At 34.6% G+C, this 27,311-nt stretch overlaps 3 protein-coding genes and 1 pseudogene across 3 annotated transcripts; 2 read left to right on the top strand and 2 right to left on the bottom strand.

Annotated features, from left to right (window-relative positions):
• Positions 1-3,054: 3,054 nt before the first annotated feature.
• On the bottom strand, positions 3,055-5,101 carry LOC133671476 (rust resistance kinase Lr10-like; annotated as a pseudogene).
• A 1,000-nt stretch (positions 5,102-6,101) lies between these two features.
• On the top strand, positions 6,102-9,122 carry LOC133671474 (rust resistance kinase Lr10-like). Its single transcript, XM_062092245.1, has 4 exons — positions 6,102-6,909; positions 7,377-7,421; positions 7,551-7,580; positions 7,679-9,122. The coding sequence occupies exons 1-4, from the start codon at positions 6,102-6,104 to the stop codon at positions 8,815-8,817; spliced, it is 2,022 nt and encodes a 673-aa protein (XP_061948229.1). The 3' UTR covers positions 8,818-9,122.
• Positions 9,123-9,751: 629 nt separating this feature from the next.
• LOC133671473 (uncharacterized) lies at positions 9,752-11,368 on the top strand. The gene is made up of 2 exons (XM_062092244.1): positions 9,752-9,854; positions 10,665-11,368. Exons 1-2 carry the CDS (start codon positions 9,752-9,754, stop codon positions 11,366-11,368), a joined length of 807 nt encoding a protein of 268 aa, XP_061948228.1.
• Positions 11,369-19,174: 7,806 nt separating this feature from the next.
• LOC133671318 (rust resistance kinase Lr10-like) lies at positions 19,175-21,621 on the bottom strand. Its single transcript, XM_062092038.1, has 3 exons — positions 20,769-21,621; positions 20,586-20,612; positions 19,175-20,481 (listed from the first exon to the last, which is right to left on the bottom strand). The coding sequence occupies exons 1-3, from the start codon at positions 21,406-21,408 to the stop codon at positions 19,364-19,366; spliced, it is 1,785 nt and encodes a 594-aa protein (XP_061948022.1). The 5' UTR covers positions 21,409-21,621; the 3' UTR covers positions 19,175-19,363.
• Between the last annotated feature and the right edge of the window lie 5,690 nt (positions 21,622-27,311).

Raw genomic sequence — 27,311 nt, 5'->3', positions numbered from 1 at the left:
ACATTGATCCATAACCCTTAGTTTCTTTCATAGTAAGATTTTTCCTGTATGTACCCTCAGGTCAATGACAAAGAATGTCACGACCCGATTCCCAGATCCATGACCGGCATATAGACAAGGTTCCCTTCCAAGGTTCTATACCTATATAAACCTAAACTTATATACAAACTTATCCTTTAAATAACTCAATCAGAGTTCAACGCAACACTAATAACAAAAATAACTTCATAATAATTTGATTGTCTTAATACAAGGGTTAATATAAATTCATAATTATGGAGCACTAACTAGACATAAAGAAAAAGGTACAGATTACAACAAAAAAAGCAGGTTCTGAAGGTCTAACAAAAGTGATCTACTATCAAGCTATAAGCCTGAAAAGGATAAATAATGAGAGGGTGAGTTTAACAACTCAGTGAATAGATAACATTCAATATACATACACGAGGTAATATACAATAAGGAATATATAAACAATTATGGCTTTAGGTCCTTATAGGAAGGCTTCTCAAATAGGCCATAACAAGAATATCATATGGTAAAACTCGTCAGAAAATCAAAATGCAATGAATATAAGGCTCCGTACTATAGGATGATCAGTCCACACAGGTTGGTGACTCCCCCGACCAACTAGGATTCATATACGATGTGCACAAAGACTAACAATACCCTGTTAGCATGGGTATTCTGACTGGCATACCATAGGTTCATAATCATAATCAAATAGACATATTCATATCTCAAGGCTCAATTAATGACATCAATAAAATGAGGAGCTATCAATTCAGAAGTCAATTCAAAATATATATTGGTTCATATCAAGAATTCAGATTCAACAATTGATCATGCTTTATCGTAACAAGGATAATAATCAACATATATATTATTAAGAAGCATGGTCCAATTCTTATTAACAAATCAAATATTTATAATATTTCTCATGCAAATGAAAAATTATCCACTCACCTGACTCAAAAGCAAATAAAACTCAAAAGCAGATACCGAAGAAAATCCTACTAATGTCCTGCCAGTAGAATATCAAGATTATCTGAATACAAATGAGATATATTAAAAAACGACTCGAAAGAACATACAATCTATTTAATACACTTAACTAAGGGTCTATTCCATAACCCTATATATTTTTAAACTAAACTAGTCAATTTCCTAAAAACTCAAAAAATAAACAGTTTTCTCGAAATCTAATCCATAATAAAACAGTTAATAAGACTTGATAATACTTCACTAATTAACCCTCAATTATTCATCAAACCAATATGAAAAAGCTAATATTATAGCTAGGGATCAATCTGGAATTTTATCATATTTTTAGGGGTCAAATTGTAATTTTTTCAAATTGGAGGACCAAACTAAAAATATCATAAATTCATGACTATAGTGGAATTATGTCCATAATTCATCCTCAATTATGTCAAGAATCTCAAATTATGCTCTAGGGACCATTCTAGAATTTTTCAAAATTTTAGGGTCAAATTGTAATTTTTGTCAAATGGGAGGACCAAATTGAAAGTGTTATAAATTCATAAATATAATGGAATTCTACCCATAATTCATCTTTAATTCTGTTCAGAATCTCAGATTATGTTCCAGGGACCAATTTGTAATTTTTCCAAAGTTTGGGGGACTAAACTGTAATTTTCACAAATTAAGGGACCAAACTGAAATTTTATCATCTTCAACCTCAAACCCAGAATTTCTAACTCAAATTCACCATTTAAACAAAATCATAACTCAAAATCATCATCTTTACCTATAAACTTCCAAAATCAACTAAACAATTCATTACCCATAACAATCAACCCATAACATTCAAATCAATTCATCAATCAACCCAAAACACAATCTTCAAAACCCTAACATTTAACAAAATAGAAATTTAAATATAAAAAAAAACATATTTATACATTTAAAAACTTAAATCTTACCTTTAAATTTTTTTTCTTGAACTCTTCTATTTCCCTTATCTTTCCCTTTTTTTCTTTTTTTCTTCTTTCCCTTTTCTTCTCTTCTGCCGTCCCTCACACTAAAATTTTAGATCCCTCTTTCTTTCCTTTTTATTTTTATTTATACTTATCAAGTTTTATTCAATTACCACAATACCCCCTTATCCATTTATACCCACTTTTAAGCCTCTAAGGGCTTTGTAGCCTTTTCATACTCTCATTTATTTATAAACATCACAAAGAATTTTAGGGTTCTTGGTTATTTCTTCTGGTCGAGAAGTTGGTGCCCTATAACAATCTGTCACGGTATGAAAGATGTATATATTATAGGGTAGAAATTGTAAAGAGAACAGATGAAAAAAGAAGGATGAATGTCAACCTATTCATCTCGTTGTTGATCAACAAGGAAGGAACTTGATAGAAATAGACCCTTGAGCTTACTATCCTATCCATCAAAATCCTTCTATCCTCCTTGCAATTCTTTCTCACAGATAGACCATTAAGGTTACTTAGGTGGATCATCTTGTTCAAAATTATGTGTTATTGATGATGTCCAAAAAATCCGACTAGCCTGAGAATAGGGTTCCCGGGTTGGACGATCAGTTAATCAATTGGTCCTAACAGTCTCCTCCATTCTTTTTAGCCAAAGTAGTTGATAACTTATATTGGTCCTAGATAGGTCAAAACTACACGTGGCTAGTACCTGCAAAAGGTCCCCTTTGGTGGAGGTGGAGACTCCTGATGCTTAAATAAGTATCTTTTTTAGAGAGAATATACAACAATATTATAGAGAGAGATGCTCTGAAAAATAACAAAATAATAGAGAGTTAAAGATTGTGAACCTATTTTTATGAAGCTCTCATAGTGTATTTATAATCCATAAAAAAAGAGCCTACAGGGTAATTATCCTGATAGCATTGAATAAGAGATAAATATCCCTTGCTTGATAAGAAAATGGTGGGTACATAAAGGAGAAGAAGTAGAAGTAGAAGCTAGTACTAAACCAATAACCTTACACATAATCCATGAACCTAACTCAATGGTCACAACAATTTCCTTCGTTATTGCTCACTAATATGTTATTACTGAAAGAGTAAATTTCTGATCACTCTATTTCTGAGATGGCTGCCAACTCTTGGTGAAGACGTCTCGCTGGCATGCGGCCTGCACTTGTTCTCTAGGGACAGAGGAGCTAAAAGGATCAGGAGGCTTTGTTAAGTTTTCTCCTTCCCCTTCAAGCATTTGGACAGCAGTTTTCATGGAAGGACGCTCTGCTGGGTTCCACTGAATGCACCACAGCCCCACAATTGCTAGTTTCTTTGCAATTTTAGCATCTTCTTCTCCATCGATATGAAACCGCAGGTCTTCTTCCTTTTCTAAGAGATTATAAATCCATTCCGGGAAGTATATCTGGTCGCCATTTTCTGCTGTATCATCGACGTTCTTCCTTCCTCCAACCATTTCCAACACTAACATCCCAAAGCTGTAAACATCTGATTTATAGGAAACATTCCCGAAGTTCCTCGAGAACACTTCCGGGGCAATGTAGCCAACAGTCCCCCTAGCAGTCGTCATGGATATGGCACTTTTATCCTTGGAACACAGCTTAGCCATCCCAAAATCGGCGATTTTGGGATTGAATTCGTTGTCAAGCAGGATATTCTGTGGTTTGATATCAAAATGGAGGATTCTTTGATCACACCCCTGGTGAAGATATTCAATCCCCTTGGCTATGCCTAGAGCAACACGATTCAACCTTTCCCAGCCAAGGAAATGGTTCCTTGAGTCTGCTGAGGATATGAACTTCTGTAATGAATCATTTGGCAAGTACTCATAAACCAGAGCTCGTCTAAATCCATCAGCACAGAAACCGATCAAGCGAACAACATTGACATGGTGGATCCTTGCCATTGTTCCCACTTCATTGATGAATTCCTCCCCTTTTCCTACGGAATTATTGAGGAGCTTCACAGCTACAGTAATTTCATTGGTTAGCTTTCCTTTGAACACGGTTCCATAAGCTCCTTGGCCCAATTCATCCCTGAATTGATTTGTGATCCTCTTGAGATCAGCATAGGAGTACCTCGTGGGATTATGTGTTCTGTAATCATCCAAAAACATTTCAACCCTGGCTTGATATTCTCTCTGTGTTTTATCGTTGCTATAGGCGCGGTAGAGTGTTGTAATCACCATAGCAAATAGCAGTAATCCTAAAATCACACCTGCATATCAACTTTCTGAGTCAGAAAACTCGTTTTTTTTTTTGGGAAGTAATGTATTGAACCAAGTGTAAAATTGAGATGGAGATTTGAGCAGACTACAAACCAGTAATCAGTAGCTTTCGCCGCACATCTGTAAAGGATTGAATACTTTTTAATTAGCTTCTCCCTTTTAGGCAATTGGTAAAATCATGAAAGCAACAAAAACGAAAAGAATTTCTAGTGTTTTTTTATTTACATATTCAAATGCCAATTATTAATTTGAAAAAAGGAAGAAAGATAGAAAAGCAAACCTTTAGTGTGCGGAAGACTGCTGTAGCATTCAGTTTCAGAAGATCCACAAGTTGGATTGGACCAAGACATAGTAAGAGCATAATTTTCTTCATCCATCATACCATATGGAATTCCATAAATGTTGTACATCTTGGTACAAGATAACAAATCAGAGTCACTGATGGGAATACTTGATCTAACGAAATGAACTTCATGGTTAAAAGTACTCAGACATGAGATTTTATTTGCGTACAGAGACCTTTTCTCATTAGAAAGTGAACAGTTGAACAAGGTCCAATCATGCAGCCACTCGTTCTTAATTTGGAAGTGAGAAGCCCCTAAACTGAAGTTTAAACGTTGCCTCAGAAAGCAACCTTGAGGATCCCTTGCATAGATAAGTCGATATCTATAGTCAATTCTTTCGATGTGGAGACTCAATCCAGTTGGCAGCTTAAGCACTGTGCTGTTGTCCTCCGAGCAGGATAGATCAAACCCAGGATAACCACAGTGATCTGGTTGTTTGTCCTTGATTCGGAAAGGAAATCGGATGTCAGGGCCACGGTTTCCACATGATCCTGTGCAGTTCAAGCTTGCTCCATGGCCTGCAAGGAAGACAATGAAAAAGAAGAACAAACACATGACCATTTCTGATGAATAATTCATCATCTCCACACTCCTCTTAAGACTTTATCTGCATGTGCTGATATAGTTTTGGCCTTTCAGAAAACTCATGTAGTCCTTGGATGGGCGAGTCCTTTACACTGTAGTTCACGCATCCCTCCCTTCGAAATTTAAAAAATCCAAAAAGACTGTCTGGTTCATGTAATTTTGGTCGGTTTTTATGATTAATTTGCTCATCCCTAATGGTAGTAATAATCTCTCTAGTTACATAGTATTCACAATGCATATGGTAACATGTTGGAAACCTAGAATTAGCAGAAAAATAGATTCTATCAAGTGAATTTTAATTACATGGTCGCACTCTTAACGCTTATGCCAGAAGGGACTTAAGGGTTGTGATGGATGCGAGATTCTCAACAAGAAATAACTCTTCGTCATTGACGGACCAACGTTTCAATCAATGACTTAAGGGTCTGTCAGAAGGAAACGAATACAATGGGGCTTTGACAAGTTCTTTAACCTCTCAATCTGTATTTAAGTACAGTTTGACTACATGCACAACCGCGTTTCAAACACGCTATCAGTTGGGAAGTGAGGAAATGAAAGTAAACGGCTCTCTGACCTTTTGTCATTACAACTGAATTTTCACTATCTTTACCCTACAACGGTAAGAAGAAAGCATATCCTGGAATATCTCCTGGATTTGGACTGGTTTGGGTGTTTTGGTCTTTGATGAGATGCTCTGACAACAATATCTAGCTCGCTGGATGTCGTTGTTTGTGGAATTGGAAGTTGATGAGTTTTTTTTTTTTGTCTGACTTTTCGAAGTTAATGATTCTGACATTTCAAAGGTCGGTGTTCTCCTTCACCTTTCATTGCATTATCAGTAGCTTCCACTCCGAAATTCAAAAGTTTTTGTTGGAGAAAAAAGAAAAGGAAATAGAAGAGCTGGACTGTTCTCGAGACTTGAAGAATAGTTTGTGCAAAAATTGTGTATACACTGTGTATCCCTTCGGCCTTCCCCATGTTTAGGGGAATAAACGTCCTTTATGCTTGCTTCATAGCTTTTCTTTTACAGCTATTAGTCTTCCAAACTTGCCATTCTAGCAACATCACTGCTCTTTGTGCTCCTTCTTCATGCGGCAATATCCAAAACATAAGCTACCCTTTCAGACTAGACACTGATCCACAAAGCTGCGGAAACAATGATTATACTCTGATTTGCGAGAACAATATTTCTACAGTATTATATTTGTATTCAGGTAAATACTACGTGCAGGCAATCGATTACGGTAACTTCACAATCCGAGTGGTAGATGCTGGTGTACAAGATAATTGCTGCTCCATCCCTCGTTATTCTTTAGCATTTGATAACTTCAGTTACGGAGATCCATACACGTGGTATTTCTACAAGCAGGATTCGCCGGGAGAAAGTGAAGGTTTCGTGGACTCTTGGGGGTACGGGTTACCTTCAATATCACTGCCTACGATTTTCATGAGCTGTGAAAATACGGTGAATTCTCCTCTTTATGTGGACACGGCTCCCTACGGCCTTCACTACGGATCAGTAAATTATTCCAACTCTTCTCTTGTGACTCGTTCGAATTATGTTACTCTTGGGGGCATGAATGCCTCGGATTTGATGGAACTGTGCAGCATAGAGAAAATATTTTTGCTTCCAAAGAAGAACTACACAGACAAGTCCTTTAAAGAAATACACAGTGACCTGGCATATGGGTTTGAGCTTTCATGGTACAACATCTACTGTGAAAATTGCACAACGGTTTGCTACATCGACAGTGCAGACCGTCGTCAATGCCTTTACAATATCTGTATGTAACGCTTGATGATTAAGTTGCATCAGATTTGATTAATAAGACTATAAATAACTTGTGATTTGAGGTGGTTTCATATTTTTGCTCTGGCTTGCTTTTCAATTTTTCATTTTTTTGGGTATTAGCACAATATTGCACTGTCCCCAGATGTTCATGTACAAATTCTGTGCATCCATTACCTGTGGATTCTACTATAGTGGACTGATCATAAGATTCATTCATGTTAATATGGTAAAATCTGAATATAAAATGTGGTTTTAGTTACAGTGAAACGTTTAGCTCATTGGTCTTTTGCAATTTTAGGATTGACACAGTGAAACGTTTAGTTCATCTTAACTTGACCATGGATATACATTAATTAGTTCAAGTCACGTTATTAAATTGTGTGTGCTCTTATCTATTTTCTTTCGCATTTACTGTTGCGCATACCATTAGAACTCGTTTTTAACCTAAATTCTCGACAGATTTTGGTGAAAGCTATTGGCAAATTGTACTCTACATAGTGACAGGTGCGAATTCTTTTTCTACATCTCACCATGTTTGTGTATTGTTACGTGTTTCTTTAAACGACATATTTGTGAAAGAAGGATTGTTGTTTATTGATTAGTAATTGTAATTTTGTTTAAAATTTTCTGCAGCTTACCTCCCCTTTATATCCATTTCAATTGGTAAGATTCCTTCATTTCTTTAATTTCGCAACAAATTTCCAGCGGAGACAACAATAACATCACAAAACTTGATTGTTTTCTGGAAATTTCCTACACAGCACTGCTTAATGGGCTAAAAGTTGTTTGTGGGACTCCATGTGTGATTATATTTTTGATCTACAAATGGCGAAGGAGACATTTATCAGTATATGATATAGTTGAACAATTCCTACAGAGTCAGAATAACCTGATGCCAATAAGGTATTCCTACTCAGATATCAGGAAGATTACTAGAGGTTTCAAGGACAAATTGGGTGAAGGAGGCTTTGGTTCAGTTTACAAAGGAAAGCTTCGCAGTGGACGTTTTGCAGCAGTAAAATTATTGGGCAAATCAAAAGCTAATGGACAGGATTTCATAAATGAAGTTGCTACCATAGGAAGGATTCACCATACTAATGTGGTGCAGCTTATCGGTTTTTGCGCTGAAGGATCAAAGCGTGCTCTGGTATATGATTTCATGTCTAATGGATCTCTTGATAGTCACTTGTTTTCTCGAGAAGGATCAATCTCTTTAAGCTGGCAAAAACTGCATCAGATTTCCCTTGGTGTGGCTCGTGGTATCGACTATCTTCATTTAGGCTGTGACATGCAAATACTGCATTTTGATATCAAGCCTCACAACATTCTTCTCGATGAAAATTTCACTCCAAAAGTCTCTGACTTCGGGCTCGCTAGGTTGTACCCAACGAATGGCAGCATCACATCTCTTACTGCAGCAAGGGGCACCATAGGATACATGGCTCCTGAATTGTTCTACAAAAACATTGGACGTGTCTCATATAAAGCTGATGTTTATAGCTTTGGAATGCTGCTATTGGAAATGGCAGGCAAAAGGAAGAATGTAAACGCATTGGCAGAAAATTCAAGTCAAATCTACTGGCCATATTGGGTTCATGACCAAGTATCTGATGGAAAGGCCATAGAAATAGGAGACGATGCCACCGAGGAAGAAAGTAAGATCGTCAAGAAGATGATTATGGTTGGATTGTGGTGCATACAAATGAAACCCATGGATCGGCCTACAATGAAGAATGTTGTGGAGATGCTTGAAGGAGATTTGGAAAACTTGCAATTGCCTCCTAAGCCTGTCTTAAATCTATATGAGACGCCAACAAACATTGAAGGAGAGTCATCATCGTTGTCAGGTGATTCTCCCGAATCAAGCAGTTTGGTTGAAAATGCATACTCAGTGATATGATGTGGAATGCTCTGCTTACATGCAGGGAAAATGATAAAATAATGGCGCTTTCAGACTTGGTTATGATAATTTAGTCTGCCAACATTATGATAATTTGCAGTTCTTCCTTTTATCTGATTGTGCTTACCTAATTTAGAGTTCAAGCTGCGGCTTGTTTCTTCAGTATGGTCTATATAATCATCATACAAAGATGTTCTGTATTGTGTTTAACTATCAGATTTCCACTCTCTTGGAAATCATAGCAGTTAGCGAGGATGGTACATCCTCCATTATAACTGTTACAGAAGTATGAAGTATTATCCTTATTCTGTTCTCCAGTAGTTTGCCTGTGCTGGACGTCTTGGATGAGAGATGCTACAGAAGCTATGTGCTTAATAATGAATGATACATGATCATCATCCTGTGTAGCTGATTGTAGTAAGTGTTTGAGATCAACCAGGGAGGAATTGTAAATTTGGGGTTCAATTTTTGCTCTAAATTGAAAGAATTGATGACTTTGGGGACTTAATTGAGCTTAGAATTAGTTTAATTAATAAAATCAGGGGCTTAATTGAAGAAATATTAAAATTTAGAGCTGATTTAGGTCCAAATTGCAATAAATTAAAGTCCAAGGACCGTTGTGTAAAATACGCCGCAATGAAGGGTCTATTTACAATTTATCCTAGGGGTCCGTTTAAAACATGTTAACACTTCGAGGACTAAATTGAAAAACGGCCGCCCCAATCTAGAAACGGCGCTGTTTTTCAATTCCATTCATCGTCTTCTTCCTCTGGAAGCAGAGGAGACCCCCTGCAAAGGAAAATATAAATCGCCGCACACATGCCAAATTCAAGACCGCATTGTCTACCCACGGAACCCATGGGATTTGGTTTGGTCTCCCTCACCCTCATAACTCTCCCCTGATGCGAGGATAAGCACCACCAACAATCCAACAATGGCAGGACTGTTGGTGTTTCCATACTACCCAAACACGGAGCCAATTCACTCTATACAAGATGACGATCCCAGGGAATATAAGGATAAGAATCCCTCTCAAGGTCTGTTTCAATAAAAGGGGGGGAGAAGGAAGAACAGGGGACCGAAAAAGAGAGACGATACAGAGATAAAAACCAGAAAGAAAATAAAAAGAAAAGAGAGCAGAAAGGAGGAGAGGAATAGGTCTTGAGAAAGCAAAAACATAAAGACAAAAAAGAGAAGACGAGGAGTGCTTCTTCCACCACCTGCATTTTGCCGTTCAAGGTCGGCAAGTCACTTTCAATTCCCTCCCTCCATTTTAATTACTCTCCTTCTGTAGCAAGCGTGCGTAAACAGTTTATGCACGCTTGCAATTAAAAAAAAAAAAGAAAAAAAAAAAGGAAGCCGGTTACTGGTCTGAACCAGTAACCTGGCTGGCTGGTCAGGTCTGGTCTATTCTATACGGTTGGGCTAGATCTAGTCCAGTATATAAATGAAAAGAAGAATGGGTTCTGTCTGGGGTTAGACTCAACCAGTTTAAACTGTTTTTATTAAGGGTGTGTTTTGTAAAATATACTTTTATATCCTTTACATGTATTTTTTTTATATATATATATATTTGATAGAGAAGTCACTTTTTGATATTAAAAAATTCTTTAAATATTTAGGGAACTTCGTATATTTGTTTGTGGACCTCTCATGTGTTGTTTTTTTTGACATTAACTATAAACCAAGAGAGGAGCTGGTTTTATTTTATCCCTTGTCACAAATCAGTGTTAATTAATTAGAATATTATTTTGTATTTTTTTTCCTTTAATTTTTTTAATTAATGTTTTTTTTTCAATCAATGTTTTTTTTTTGTTTAATTTCATTCTTAATTTTTTAATATTAAGTGAAGGATTTGGTTGGGAAGCTTGTCACTAACTGTGAAAGTGATGGAGAAGTTCCTAATCATGATGAAAAGAGACGGCTACTTTCTAACAAATCTATGGTGGCAGTTGGAGCTGGGGCAACAGCAATTTTTGGAGCTTCGTCTCTTTCCAAAGTTGTTCATGCATCGACATTCATGAAGGTTGTTACATTTAAATCTCCTACTGCCCTTAAGGTTTTGCTGATCCAAACTCAAAAAATAATGGCAATATCTATGGGCAAGACTCTTGGTCCAACAAAACTGCTGGCCCCTGGACTGGCCAATTCTGGAGCCAATGCAACATCTGCGTTGAAAGCAGCTGTTTCTGCTGAGAAAATCCGGACAGTAGTCCACAGTGTTATAGCCTCTGCTGAGAAAACCAGTTTTTCAACTATGAGAACAGCTTTCTATGAAATAATGAGAAAACGGCAGGTGCAACCTATTGGTGTCCTACCTTGGGCAGCGTTTGGTTGCAGTGTTGCAACTTGCTCAGCATTGCTCATGTATGGAGATGGGATTGAATGTGCTGTTGAATCTCTTCCTGCAGCCCCGTCAATTGCCAGTTTGGGTCGTGGGATTCAAAGTTTGCACCAGGCATCTCAAGTAGTTGTGCAGACAGATGGCACCAGAATACAAACATCTATACAGTCTTTGATGAACAGGTTGAGGAAAGTAAAGATGCAATAAAGGAGGACTCGCATCTTTTATTTTGTTGTATACAAGCTGATACTGCTCAAAAGTTATTAGTACTGGAATTTAGAGAAATCTTCTGTATATAAATAGAAAGCAGGAGGGGTGATTTGTATTGTCATGGATGTTGATCTTTATTTGAAGTCAATTTTCTGAAGGGTTCTTTACAATGCTGCCTAGTAAACATTTTACAATTGTTTCCTCTCCCTGCTCCCCTCTCCCTTTATCTCTATGTTTAACTCCATTTGACAATTTCGCGTAGGTATTACTTGAGATTGCATTGTTAATTCTGACGCAGTCGAGATTGGCTTTCTTTGCTCTCAAGCAATGGCTGCCATTGTTATGAATAGCAGGCTGCTTGCTAGAAGCTCTTCTTCGGTTTCACTTTCCTTGATTCCATCTTCTCTCCATTACTAAATTGCTTGTGTAATTTAAATCATGACAGAAAGTTTTCGAATCCTATGATGAAGCCAAGCACATTAACTATAAAACAAAAAACCAAAAGAGGAGATGGTTTCAGTGTATCCTTTCTCACACATCATTATTTATTAGAATATTATTTTGTTTTTCATCCTTTAATTTTATTTTTCTTCTTTGATTTTTTTTTCAATCAATATTTTTTTTGTTTAATTTTATCATTTAATATTATTATTTTTTTTCTATTTAGTTATCACACTTTTATGACATGGATTCCAGGTTTGACAGGTTAAATCGGTAGACTCAGATTTTTTTTAATTATTTTTTATTGATTTAATTGAGAATTAAACTTCATAATTTATTTTGTTTACTTTTTATTAAGTTATCTTGGTTCTATGACCCGAGAATTAACTATAAACTAAAAGAGGATGGAGTTTTACTGTACCCCTCCTCATAAAACATTATTTATTGGAATAGTGCTTTGCTTTGTTTTTTTTTTTTTGTCTTTGATTTTTTTTTCAATCAATATTTTTTTTGTTTAATTTTATTTTTTAATATTATATTTTTTCTATTTAGTTATCACATTCTCATGATATGGATTTCAGGTTTGATGAGTTCACTTAGTTTGGTGGGTTAACTCGAATGGCTCAGATTTCTTTTCTTTTTTCTATTTTTTTGAATTTCATCCTTTCATATTGATTTGATTGATAATTACATTTCATGATTTGTTTTGTTTACTTTTTATTAGGTTATCTTGATCTCATGACTCGATAATAGTGCTTAACATGTTAATCTGATTTGACTCGGATTGTTTTTTGTGTCTTTTATTTAATTGATTTTTTTCAATTTTATCATTCAATATTGAGTCAATTGGAAATTAAGTTTCATAATATGTTTTGATTTGCTTTCCTATGAGAATATTTTAGTCTCATGATCAAGATCATGAGTTTTGACATTTTAACCCTAGTTAATTTTTTTCTTCTAAGAGGTTATATTGGTCTCATGACCTGAGTCACAAGTCTTTCAACATTAGACTTGCTTTTTATTGGGTTGTTCCTATCTTATGATCCGGGTCGTGAATTTGACGGCTTAAATCAATTGACTCATTTTTTCTCTTTTTTTTAATTGACTTTTTTTTTCCAATTTCATCAATTAATATTATGTTTGATTGATAATTAGGCTTCATGATTTGTTTTAGTTTTTTTTTATTAGGTTATCTTGATCTTATGACCCAAGAATAGTTCTTAACGATTAACTCAAGTTGACTTGACTTATTTTTTATGTTATTTTTTTAATTAAGATTTTAAAAAATTTCATCATTCAACATTAGTCCGACATGAGTGATTGAGAATCGAGCCTTATAAGCTATTTTGATTTTCTATCTATGGGGTTATCTCAGTCTTATGACCAAAGTCATTGATTTGACAAGTTAACCCGAGTTGAATCAAGTTATTTTAAATTTGTTTTCCATAAAGGTTATCTTGGTCTGTTGACCTAGGTTAAGAGTTTGGTGGATTGACATAGGTTGTTTTTTATGTTATTTTTTTAATCTCATCCTTTAATATTGGGCTGGTTGGAGCTTGAATTTCATATTTTATTTTAAATTGTTTTTCATGGGGTTATCTTGGTCTTATAACCCGAGTTACAAGTGACATGTTAACTCAAATTGTTTTTTAGTTCTCTTTTTAATTGATTTTTTTTAATTTCATGTTGATTGAAAATTAAGCTTTATAATTTATTTTGATTTACTTTCTATAGGGTTATCATAATCTCATAACTCGGATAATGAATTTGACACGTTAACCCGGGTTGTCCTAAATCAATCCAATATGTTGTTATTTGAATATTAAAAAAATATATTATTTTGAATTTTGTTTAGTTAAATATTATTTTTACAGATTGTATATGTTGTTTTTGAACTAATAAAATCAATCGGGTTATATCGGGTAAACCCTCCCATGATTTAATTTTTTTTCCACTGAAAAAAACATAAACAACATTTAAATATTTTTTTTACATTCAAGGAAAATTAAACTTAACCCAAAGCATAACGAGAGTGAATAATCTAGTTTATTTTATAGTTATTTTGGGAGGCTAGAAAATTCTGCTAGATGTGCAGAGTGCAGACTATTTCCTTAATATTAATGATTGATCACAAAGATAACTTTATGTCCTGCCAGAAGCTGCTAGAATTTGAACTGCCATGGTTTACAATTATTTTTGGAGATCTGAAAGTATGAATCCTAACCAGTTGCAGTGACAAACTACTGTTTACTGGGAGAAATGGCAAATTAGAGCTAGCCATACTTACTTGAATGATTCTTGAACTTTTCTTGGGCCATCTGAGACAGCCTATGATAGATTTCCTAAAATTTATTTATGCGGCCTTCTGTCTCAAGGAATTTGGCAAGAAACGATCGGTAGAAATTTATAAAAATTTTACTTTTTAAAATTTAATGTATGGTTTAAATAGATGTTATTAAACTTCGCTGGATACATCAAGTAGGAATCTAGTCCTTCTCATCTAAAACTTGCTTTAAACTAGGTTAAAAAAATTGGGTAAAAGTTAATCTAGTTAAATAAGAGATTCCGTAAATTAGCTCGCCATCTAATCATCTTGGTTAAAATTTAACTTGATTATTAAAGTTGTTTTTCTTAAAGCAATGACATTTTATTTTCTTTTTAAATTTTTTAAATAATAAAATAATACTGCTATGAACTAACCCGAATAAACTTTGATTTAACCTTGAAAATCTTGAAATAACTAACTTGAAGTTAATTATTAGTACTCTCATTCAATTCTCGAAAATAATCAAGGCACATGTAATTATTTTTATTGAATTTTAAAATCTGTTTATTTTTATGTTTCAAAAGCACTTTAAAAAAATAATTTTTATTTTTATTTTTTTGTTTCAAATTAATTTTTCTTTGATATTTTCAAATCGTTTTCATATATTGATGTTAGAAATAAATTTTAAAAAATAAAAAAAATATTATTTCGATGTATTTTCAAGTAAAAAACATTTTAAAAAGTAACTGTCGTGATATTAAACCTACAAAGTATTTTGTCAAAAACATTTCACATGAAATCAAGACAACACACAAGCAATTCATTCTATCAATCTTGAATTGCATTACAAAAACGTGAAAATAAAATGAATTCTGGAGTTAACTCAGAATCTATTATTATAGCTAATTAATTATACATGCATGCATCAGCTAGCGTTAATTTGATTCCAATCACACCTTAGAACCCAACCTCTGTGCTTCTTTTCCTGCGCCATCCTTCAGCACAGCTCGGGCTGGAAGGACTTTCTTGAAGATGGATAAGAAACAGTTCACTTCGAGATCAAGCTCATCATCATCATCCATCTTAGCCTTCTTCTCATCCATTCTCTTCAATTTATCGTTGTGTAATCTTCGCAACACATATGTTTCAGCTAAACAGTACCCATGAGTTGCCATGGCCTAAGAACATGTTCCAGGCGTCTTTGTTGAGAGACCACTCGAAATGAACTAGGGTTGATGATGAGCTGAGAGGCTCTGTTTGGGTCATTTTATAAGGGTCTTTTGGTTTGGGGAGGAAGGAAGTCGTGTGCTGTTTAGTGGTTCAAATGGAATTATTGTAAGCCTTGAAAGTGAAATATTTGTAATCTTTTGGTGGACAATGCCATGGCAGCGTAGAAACTTTGTGGAAATGGACAATAAAAAAAACAGGGGATGTAAGAAACCCTTGTGTTTAATTATTGGTGATTACGTGTGCCTTGGTGACCAAGTGACTAGCTAAGTAATTATTATTATTATTATTATTATTTTGATAATCCGAGGTGTCCGAGTCAGTTTACGCGTATTATGACTAATTACCAGATTTACTAAACACCTTACAAGTCCAGTAGACAGATAAAGCACCGCGGGGGTGACAAACATGCATACTAAAGCTTGAACCCAAAATACAGAGACAAGAAAACTCTGTCAAGACCACTGAGCCACGAGTCTCTCAGTGCTAAGTAATTATTATTATTTTTTTTACATGGGTATCCGGGTCAGCTTGCGCGCACCACGACTAATCCCACGGCTCACTGAACACCCTACAAACCCAGTAGGCATGTAAGATACTACGGAGGTAATAAGCATGCACATGAGGGCTCGAACCCAGGAATAATAAAAGAAGACAAGCCCCTCCCACTGCGAGGCGAATACCCTCAGTGCAAGTAATTATTTCTTGTTGACATGCGATGTTGGCAACATCCGGAATTTTGCATTGAAATAAAGGAAGAAATTATGTAGAGGTAAGCCAAGAGAGGAAACACACCCTTGGACTTGTATATGTTATACATACTTAATACATGAACTCCTAACCAATCACCGAAGGTAACCTCAACTTATAATTACTCTGTTTTAGAGAAAGCTGCCAGCTCTTGGTGAAGCCGTCTTCTAGGAAAGTTTGATTGCATTCTGATGAAGTTGGACTGGGCTTTCCACGATTGCAATCTTGGGCTACAAGCTCTAGAATGCTCTAGAATGCAATCTTGGGCTTCTTCTAGGTTTGTAATTCCATTATAGTCGTTCAAATTGGCCATGACAGAGACATCATCATTGAAGAAATAAGTGTATAGCACTTGAAGATAAAATGGAGAATCTTTCATTTTGTAGGGGTGATCGTTGTTTGTTCTTTGAAGATCATGCAATTATTGATCTCGTCTTGCATCTTAATCTTTTTTGACAAGGAGCTTGCCTGCGAGATTAAGAGGAAGATTGATAACACAAGCCACTTATGTGCATGACTTGCTAAGGAATGCTGTTTATAGCAAGATAAACTCCTTAGAGAGAGTTGGGGTATGAATATTCTCGTGCCTACTAGTTTGCATGTTGTTCTATCTTATTCTTTAAAGGAATTGAAGTTGTTTTTATACAATTAGTAGAGCTAGATGTTGTATTTTTTATGAAGAAAGTGAAAAAATCTGAAACTGTTGTTGTATAGATACAACAACATCGTTGAGCACTTTCACTTGATAGGTGATTTATTGAAGAATCGGAGAAGTTGGAGTAACTATAGTAGAAAAATTAGTTATTCTTTCATATCTTGAAGTTTTCAAGTCATCATCCATGAAAAGAACTTTTGGTGATGAGGAGTAAAACAAGAAAGAACTAGTTTTTGTTTAGTTTTCTATAAATGATGCCACTAATGAAGCTATGAAAATTTCAGGATTGGATTGAGCTTTTTGAAACCAGGATCTTGGATTGGTGGAGTGATGGGCCTGACCAGAATTCTCGTGGGTTGATGGGTGTCTTCCACAAACTTGTATGTAAAACAAGTTCTTTATTGGAATAGAGAGTCCTTTTATTCTTAAGTTATTAAACATATGAGGAGTAATAGAGAAAGAAAATGAAAAATAAAGGGAGTTTGTGAATTGGTGAAGCTGCTGAATAAACTTTAAATGTCGAAATATTTACTTGATGAACTGAGATATTTATATACCTCATTTACATAACCTTACCTCATGGAGTGTGATGTAATATTAAAAAACGCCTAAAAATTTAAGTAGTTGGTTGTTAAGTCTTGCCATACCATTGATAAAAAAAAATTACTAGTTATTGGTTGTGGTGGCTCGTTGTACTAATGGTGGAGAAGTGGGTGAGGAGTAAGTTCTCTTTCAGGTGACATGTAGGGGAAAAGTAACCATGGACGGGAAATGAGGTGCCTTGCTCTACATAGAGAATTTGCCGTGTGTTAGTGGGATGGTTTGTGACATTGTTAAAACTTCTTATAATTAAAAAAATAAAATAAAATTGAGAGGCATGTTTAGAGGCTGAGACCCAAAAAAACATGGTGGAAAACCCACTTGGGTTTTGTGAGGGTGAGCCCGTTTATAGGATTTGTAAGTACTTTCAATTTTAATATATATAAGTTAGATTTATGAAATTATTATTTTATATTAGTAATGTTAGATCTTAACTTGTATTGGTATAAATATTTTATATGACATATGATTGGTTAATTATTTATTTTATTCTTAAATATATTTGGATAAATGATTTAATAACTAAATATATCTTAATTTAATTATATTATCTTCTTGGCCATAAGTATTTTTTTTATGATGAGTATAAAAAATATTTTTTTATTATTTTTTATTGGCAAAGAAGTTGCTATTTTACATTATTTAAAATAAAAATTTTAATACTCATATGAAATTTTAAATCCCAACATCACTAGCTTTAAGCCAGACCAAAGCTGGGGATGTTGGGATTGAAGTTGTTATCTAGCAGGTTTTTATATGGTTTGACATCAAAATTGAGATCAGATATTTTCATGTCTACTACTTAAGGCCAGTTATTCAACTCTCCTGACCACAATTTGGACACGCACAAGTGGCTAGAATTTCAGCTCGAATCAGACCCAGTGTTAATCGAGTTAGTTTTTCAATTTATATTTAGAAGTTTATTTTAGTGTTAAAAACATGAAGAATAATTTTGTATATTTATTTATTTTTATTATGTATTGATATTTAAGATTTGATGCATAATATTATGATTTTTTTTAATTTTTTTCTTAAATCTCTTATGAAAATTTTATTGATTTTAGTTTTACCATTCAATTCAAGTTTATAATATTGACTTTTTCCTATTTTATTTGTTGTGATATCATATTTTCTAAGAATAATATTAAATTAATTGATTTTATTAAACTTGTTAGAGCCAATTATCTATAAATTATAAATTTTTTATTTTTTAAAAAATATTTATCTTCTTTTAATATTTTTATTCTAAGAAAAAATATATAGCAAGTCACCTAACCTCACTAGTCTTAACCATGAACATATCATCTTATCCCATCTCATGTCACATACTCATTTAAAGCTTGACACATGTAAGATTCACTCTGATGCAACCTCTGGTCAATTATTTTATATTTCAGTGCTTTGTGACATCAACAATGTCATGTTACTGATTGAAACAGTGGCCCGCCACCTTTAATTTCTTTCATGGCTAGACTTTTCCACCATGCGCAAGCAGGTCAATGACAAAGAATTGTAGGGTTCTTGGTTATTTCTTCTGGTCGAGAAGTCTGTGCCGTGTGACAATCTATCACGGTATGAAAGATGTACGTATTATAGGGTAGAAATGGCAAAGGGAAGAGATGAAAGAAGACGGATGAATGCCAACCTATTCATCTCGTTGTTGATCAACAAGGAAGGAATCTTGAGATTACTATCCTATCCATCAAAATCCTTCTATCCTCCCTGCAATTCCTTCCAAATTATGTGCTACATTGATTTTCTTCGCATTTGAAGTAAGTTAGACTGGATTGCCTAAATATGATGAATAAAGGGTTGGATTTGCAAAGATATTTACACAGTTTAATTTATTGATTTGATACATCTCTAACTGTGAATTGACACTGCATTGGTAATTAAGAACTTAGAAGGTGAATTGACAGAAAAGAAGAAGAAGAAGAAGCTAGTACTACACCAATAAGTTTACACATAATCCATGAACCTATCTCACAGGTCACAACAATTTCCTTCATTATTGCTCACTAATATGTTATTACTGAAAAGAGTAAATTTCTGATCACTCTATTTCTGAGATGGCTGCCAACTCTTGGTGAAGGCGTCTCGCTGGCATGTGGCCTGCACTTGTTCTCTTAGGGACAGAGGAGCTAAAAGGATCAGGAGGCTTTGTTAAGTTTTCTCCTTCCCCTTCAAGCATTTGGACAACAGTTTTCATGGAAGGACGCTCTGCTGGGTTCCACTGAATGCACCACAGCCCCACAATTGCTAGTTTCTTTGCAATTTTAGCATCTTCTTCTCCATCGATATGAAACCGCAGGTCTTCTTCCTTTTCTAAGAGATTATAAATCCATTCCGGGAAGTATATCTGGTCGCCATTTTCTGCTGTATCATCGACGTTCTTCCTTCCTCCAACCATTTCCAACACTAACATGCCAAAGCTGTAAACATCTGATTTATAGGAAACATTCCCGAAGTTCCTCGAGAACACTTCCGGGGCAATGTAGCCAACAGTCCCCCTAGCAGTCGTCATGGATATGGCACTTTTATCCTTGGAACACAGCTTAGCCATCCCAAAATCGGCGATTTTGGGATTGAATTCGTTGTCAAGCAGGATATTCTGTGGTTTGATATCAAAATGGAGGATTCTTTGATCACACCCCTGGTGAAGATATTCAATCCCCTTGGCTATGCCTAGAGCAACACGATTCAACCTTTCCCAGCCAAGGAAATGGTTCCTTGAGTCTGCTGAGGATATGAACTTCTGTAATGAATCATTTGGCAAGTACTCATAAACTAGAGCTCGTCTAAATCCATCAGCACAGAAACCAATCAAGCGAACAACATTGACATGGTGGATCCTTGCCATTGTTCCCACTTCATTGATGAATTCCTCCCCTTTACCTATGGAATTATTGAGGAGCTTCACAGCTACAGCAATTTCAGTGGTTAGCTTTCCTTTGAACACGGTTCCATAAGCTCCTTGGCCCAATTCATCACTGAATTGATTTGTGATCCTCTTGAGATCAGCATAGGAGTACCTAGTGGGATTCAGTGATCTGTAATCATCCAAAAACATTTCAACCCTGGCTTGATATTCTCTTTGTGTTTTATCGTTGCTATACGCGCGGTAGAGTGCAATAATCACTATTGCAAAAAGGAAGAATCCTAAAATCACACCTGCATATCAACATTCTGAGTCAGGAAACTCTCTTTTTTTTTTTGGGAAGTAATGTATTGAACCAAGTGTAAAATTGAGATGGAGATTTGAGCAGACTACTAACCAGTAATCAGTAGCTTTCGCCGCACATCTGTAAGGGTTTGAATACTTATTAGCTTCTCCCTTTTAGGCAATTGGTAAAATCATGAAAGCAACAAAAACGAAAAGAGTTTCTAGTGTTTTTTTATTTTCATATTCAAATGCCAATTATTAATTTGAAAAAAGGAAGAAAGATAGAAAAGCATACCTTTAGTGTGCGGAAGACTGCTGTAGCATTCAGTTTCAGAAGATCCACAAGTTGGATTGGACCAAGACATAGTAAGAACATAATTTTCTTCATCCATCATACCATATGGAATTCCATAAATGTTGTACATCTTGGTACAAGATAAGAAATCAGAGTAACTGGTGGGAATACTTGAGTCAACGGCATAAACTTCATGATTAAAAGTACTCAGATATGGGATTTTATACATGAAAGACCTCTCATTAGAAACTGAACAGTTGAACAAGGTCCAATCATTCTGAGAATCCTTAATTTGGAAGTGAGAAGCCCCTAAACTGAAGTTTAAACGTCGTTGCCTTTGAAAGCAACCTTGAGGAGCCCTTGCATAAATAAGTTGATGTCTATAGTCAATTCTTTCGATGAGGAAACTCAATCCAGTTGGCAGCTTAAGCACTGTGCTGTTGTCCTCGGAGCAGGATAGATCAAACCCAGGATAACCACAGTGGTCTGGTTGTTTGTCCTTGATCCGGAAAGGAAATCGGATGTCAGGGCCACGGTTTCCACATGATGCTGTGCAGTTCAAGCTTGCTCCATGGCCTGCAAGGAAGACAATGAAAAAGTAGAACAAACACATAACCATTTCTGATGAATAGTTCATCATCTCCACACTCCTCTTAAGATGTTATCTGCATGTGCTGATATAGTTTTGGCCTTTCAGAAAACTCATGTAGTCCTTAGATGGGCGAGTCCTTTACAGTACTGTAGTACACGCGTCCTTGCATGAGAATTTATTTACTCCATCGATCTAGTGTGATGCTCCTCCCTTTGACATTCCTCCACTCACAAACATGTGGGATCCAATTATTCCGTTTTATTTAAATGTGAGCATTATTTCAAACGGTTTGGTTTGGATAAAAAAATATATATAACCAAAGCTTTTTTAAAAAAAAATATTTAGTTCAAATGGTTTGGTTTAGATAAAAAAATATATAACAGAAATAAGTTCTGCTATTTTTTTTTAATTGAATCAAATAAAAGAACCAAATTAATTGGTTTAGTTTGATTTGTTTTAATTTTTTTTTGAGTTAATGGACCTTTGAGCAATTTTGACAAGTTTTAGAGGCAGTTGTTTACACGGCCTCATCATATTTTACAAAAGAAATAATTTTTTTTAAAATTAAGTTTTTGTGTTTCTGGATTGTTTTAATGTACTGATATCAAAAATAAATTTTTTAAAATAAAAAATTATTTTGATACATTTCCAAGTGAAAAATATTTTGAAAAACAATCACTACCACAATGCTAAACACCATCTTAATTTAATGAGTTTTGAGCTTATAACATACTTTTAGTTTCTAATATGTTTTTTTTATTTCGTTTGGTTTGATTTGTAAAAAAGATTTAAAATTGAAACTCAAATGAAATGTTTTTAATTTTTCTAACAATATTTTTTTAAAAAACTATTTGTTTCAGTTAATTTTGGGTCAATTTATATGATTAATATTCTCATCCCTAATAATAACAATCTCTCTATTTACATAGTATTCAAATTGTATATGGTAATATGTTTATTTTGGAAACCTAGAATTAGCATAAAACTAGATTCTATCAAGTGAATTTTAATTACTCTTAATGCTTATGTCAAAGGATTGTTTTTTTTTGTCAAATTAGCACAGTAAACATAAAAATTTAAGGGAATAACACCGTTTGAGAAAGATTTAACAAAATAACTTACTTTCAACTTGTCACACTTCAAAAACATGATATTTACTAAATGTTGTTATTCCAACACGTGACAAGTAGTTGTTATTCTTCAGAATAGCGACATTTAGTAAATGTTGTTATTCTGAAGCATGACAATATGAAACTCCAATTTACTGGCCGATCAGTTTGATCTAGTTGTATTAACCGGTCGATTGTTTCATACAAAAATGATAATTTTATAATTTTTTTCTTCCAAATATGTTTTATGAGTTAAAATATACATATTTGTCCAATTTGTTATTGTAGTTGGGCTTATGAACGAGTGATTCTAGGTAGTCAGATGTGAGTTTGCCATAACTAAATGAGGATCTACTCCGAACAAATTACATGGATGGCCTAGCAGATATTGTATTTATGGACTAGTGAGATATGTGTCTAGGCTCAAGAGGAGGTCTAATCATGCCAGACCAGAATAACAACTCAAAAGGGTCATAACTTTTGATTCGATCGTTGGATCGTACTCAAATGTTTATAGGATTTTTTGGAGGCCATTTTACCTAGGTTAACCTTACTGTGCTACATGAACCATTAGATCTTTGGACATAAAAAATCTCACCAAGGACCCTTGGTTTTCATAATTTTTTAATTTTCTTTATTATTTTCGGAACCGGTGTCACTAACCATTATGAACCGGTCGATCGGTTGAGCATGACATGTAAAACCCGGGAAAAAAAATAATAAATAAATAAAAGTGAAAGAATTTATGCATATGATTAAATAAAAACAGAAATTCAGAAATTTTTGAATATAAATTTCCGGGTGAAATAATTCGAGACATTATAATAAACCCGGTACTGTTGAGGGTTAGATTTAATTGAAGAGAATAATGCACTTAAAGGAAAAATGGGGTCTAAATGCAAATAAGGAAAAATATAGAGTATAAATACTCTCTCCTCACCAAGACAATCGGTAGGAACCATAAGGAGAGAAAATAGAGAGTTTTATACCCATTCTCGAGAAATCAAGAGAGAAACACTAAAATTTCAAGAACCCATCCAAGATTAAGAGCTTAAAGATGGGATAAACACTTAAGAGCAAAGGATTACCAAGAAATTGAACAAGAAGAAAAGACAGGAGGGAAATTGAACAAGAAGAAAAGAAAGGAGGGAGTTGAAAATCTTCAACTAGTTGAAGATCAAAATCTTAATTTGTACCGGGTAAGGTATTCTAAACATGATTTTAAAAAAAAATCATTTTAAAATTCGATGAAGAATTGATGCCTTGATATTGAATCATAGGTTAGGGTTCTTAGACTTAAATTGGGGAAAAAGTACTTATTGTTGAGATTAAGTTAATTCATATGTGTGGTATATAGTTTATGAAAGTATTGTGTGAAGGGGGGGAGACGAATCCGGACAGACTTGTCTCCTAACTTTCGATGAGATTTCAGGTAGGAGGATGAGGGGATTAGGATCAGATTCCCCATAGAAATTGTAGATTTGAATGTTAGCTAACCAAGGAAACTGGTCTTGCTCAAATTGGAAATGTAGAACTCCAGTTATGGGTTACCAATTGAGACTGAGTTGTGACTGATCATGTAGGGCAGTAGGACTAATTAGTAAATGAACAATTTTGACTATCTTGGAGGCAAAATTAGGTTCTCCTCCCTCAGAGAACTAGTAGCCTCGTGTTTTAGCTTTCTAACGAGATCAATCTCAGTTAAAATGGAGTTTTAGAACTTTAGATATAGTTAAAAATCTGATGAGTGTTCAGACAGTAACAGTTGGAAATTGAACAGTAACAGTTCAAAGTCAAACAGTAACAGTTCAAAGTCAGACAGTAACGGTTGGAAAAGTCAAACAGTAACAGTTGGAAAAGTCAAACAGTAACAATAGGAAAAGTCAAACAGTAACGATTGGAAAAGTCAAACATTAATAATAGGAAAAGTCAAACAGTAACAGTTCAAAGTCAGACAGTAACAGTTGAAAATTGGACAGTAACAGTTGAAAAGTGGACAGTAACAGTTCAAAGTTAGACAATAACAATAGACTTTCATGTGAATACTATAAATAAGAATATAAAAGAATTGAGTCATACGAACACTTGTATATTGAGATATTAACTCTGAAAATATACATGATATATGTATGTATGTTATTATGAGGAAATGAACATGCATAGAAAGTAACATATGAGTAATGGATGAATATGAATTCTCTATAATATCGGCTTGAAGAATCATAACAAAAAAAAAAACTTCCTTGTGATTCAGGAGGAGCAACCAAGATTGGATCTTCTGTTAGGGGAGGTCGCGAGACAGGCGAAGCAGGTGCGTGATTTTCCCTCCTATTTGCACTTATACAATTTAGAATCCTTCTGGTGAATGAACATGCATAGAAAGTAACATATAAGTAATGGATGAATTTGAATTCTCTATAATATCGGCTTGAAGAATCATAACAAAAAAAAACTTCCTTGTGATTCAGGAGGAGCAACCAAGATTGGATCTTCTGTTAGGGGAGGTCGCGAGACAGGCGAAGTAGGTGCGTGATTTTCCCTCCTATTTGCACTTATACAATTTAGAATCCTTCTGGTGAATGCAATTATAATAAATATCGTGTTCAATGTAAATAAAGCCTAGTGTATTTACACGATTAGCTTCGGCTAATGGCATTCGTGATAGGATTGCCGGGATATGATTTACACTATTAGCTTTGGCTAATGGCATCCGTGATAGGATTGCGGGGATATGATTTATATGATTTACAGGATTAAACCTTGCAATGTCACCCAGTTTATGCAAGTAAATAAGATTATTCAATTAAGAATATACAAATGAGTGTTAATTAGGTTTGAAAGATTTACAAGCAAAATATAAGTTTTTGTTAGAGTTCTCATGGAGTCGATAGAAAGCTAATACTTCATTCGTATTCATTACATGAGCATACATATATTCTTTATCAACATAATGGTATGTTTATTTATGTAACAGGTCTATTAAACATCCAGGAAGATCATTAGTTTAGGACTCTACTTTGTGAAACTTATGTAAATATTTAACTTAAAACAAAAAGGGAATTAACGTGTTTAGGTAGTATACTTTTGTGCAAACCTTGATGTATTTATAAAGGTTCTGCTTAGCATGTAGTATCTTAGTTATCTTGTAATTAACCCTTTTGAAATATTTAAGAACACTTCTTATTTTGTAAATACTTTCTTTGCATGTTAGTACTCCTTTTCCTTTAAATTTTATGTTATAATGTGTTGGACTATGTTCATATTGAACTTACTCGTAGGATATATATATATATATTGTGTGGATTGTATGAGGTGTGGAATTATGAGGTTTGATATAAGGTCCAGAATTAAGGGACCTTGTAATGATGGGTTGATTGAGTAAACTGATAGTAGTCGAAAACTTGGGATGTCCTAAATGCAAACGAAACTCTGCCGATTTTTGGAGAAAAAAAATTACCCTCAAATAAAAAGAAAATGTTGGAATCTTTTAACATTGATCGAGTCGTATAGTCGGACTATTACAGTTGGTATCAGAGCCCTGGTATAGGTTCTGGGAAGAAATCAAAAGAGGTTGTTGATGTTCATTAATTTATTGCAGGATGGTACGTACCTGTCAAGAGATTAGAACAGATCTATCCTCTGCAGGGAGGGGGAATAGAAATATAGACTTTTTCGAGGGGCAAGAAGAGAGCCCTTTGAAAGATACTGCTTTACATGCACCGGTAGTATCGACTCAAGCAGGGCATGAATAATTGTCGGGGCCTCAAATTAGACAGGCATCAAGGCAAACTGGGGATGTTCGGCCGACCATGTCAGCCCCGGGGGAACGAGTAGAGGAGCCCCCTCGGACTACACCTGCAGGGCCATCTGTTTCTTATATTGATCCGATGCTTTTGGCCCAACTAGTCAAAGCAGTAATGGAAGGTATGGCTAATGCTGCCACTCCTATGCCAGCACCCCCACCTGCACCCATCATACCAACCGTTTCAGGAGTAGTTACAGCTACTAATGACGTGGTACAACTAGTTCGTTTGGTGAAAAGTATGAGAGAAATGGGTTGTGAACCCTACTCAGGTGAACAGAATGCTGAAGTGGCGGGAAGGTGGATTAGAAAGGTGGAGAAAAACATGATTCAAATTAAGATACCACATGACCTGCGGGTAGATTGTGCTACTCAATTACTATCATATCATACATATATTCTTTATCAACATAATGGTATGTTTATTTATATAACAGGTCCATCAAACATCCAGAAAGATTATTAGTTTAGGACTACTTTGTGAAACTAATGTAAATATTTAACTTAAAACAAAAAGGGAATTAACGTGTTTAGGTAGTATACTTTTGTGCAAACCTTGATGTATTTATAAAGGTTCAGCTTAGCATGTAGTATCTTAGTTATCTTGTAATTAACCCTTTTGAAATATTTAAAACACTTCTTATTTTGTAAATACTTTCTTTGCATGTTAGTACTCCTTTTCCTTTAAATTTTATGATATAATGTGCTGGACTATGTTCATATTGAACTTACTCGTAGGATATATATATATATATATATATATATATATATATATATATATATATATATATATATATATATTGTGTGGATTGTATGAGGTGTGGAATTATGAGGTTTGATATAAGGTCCGGAATTAAGGGACCTTGTGATGATGGGTTGATTGAGTAAACTGATAGTAGTCGAAAACTTGGGATGTCCTAAATGCAAACGAAACTCTGCTGATTTTTGGAAAAAAAAATTACCCTCAAATAAAGAGGAAATGTTGGAATCTTTTAACATTGATCGAGTCGTATAGTCGGACTATTACATGACAACTATCT

The sequence above is a fragment of the Populus nigra genome, chromosome 13, assembly GCF_951802175.1.
Source record: "Populus nigra chromosome 13, ddPopNigr1.1, whole genome shotgun sequence".
Classification (NCBI taxonomy): Eukaryota; Viridiplantae; Streptophyta; class Magnoliopsida; order Malpighiales; family Salicaceae; genus Populus; species Populus nigra.
This window is presented reverse-complemented; position numbering and strand designations above follow the sequence as displayed.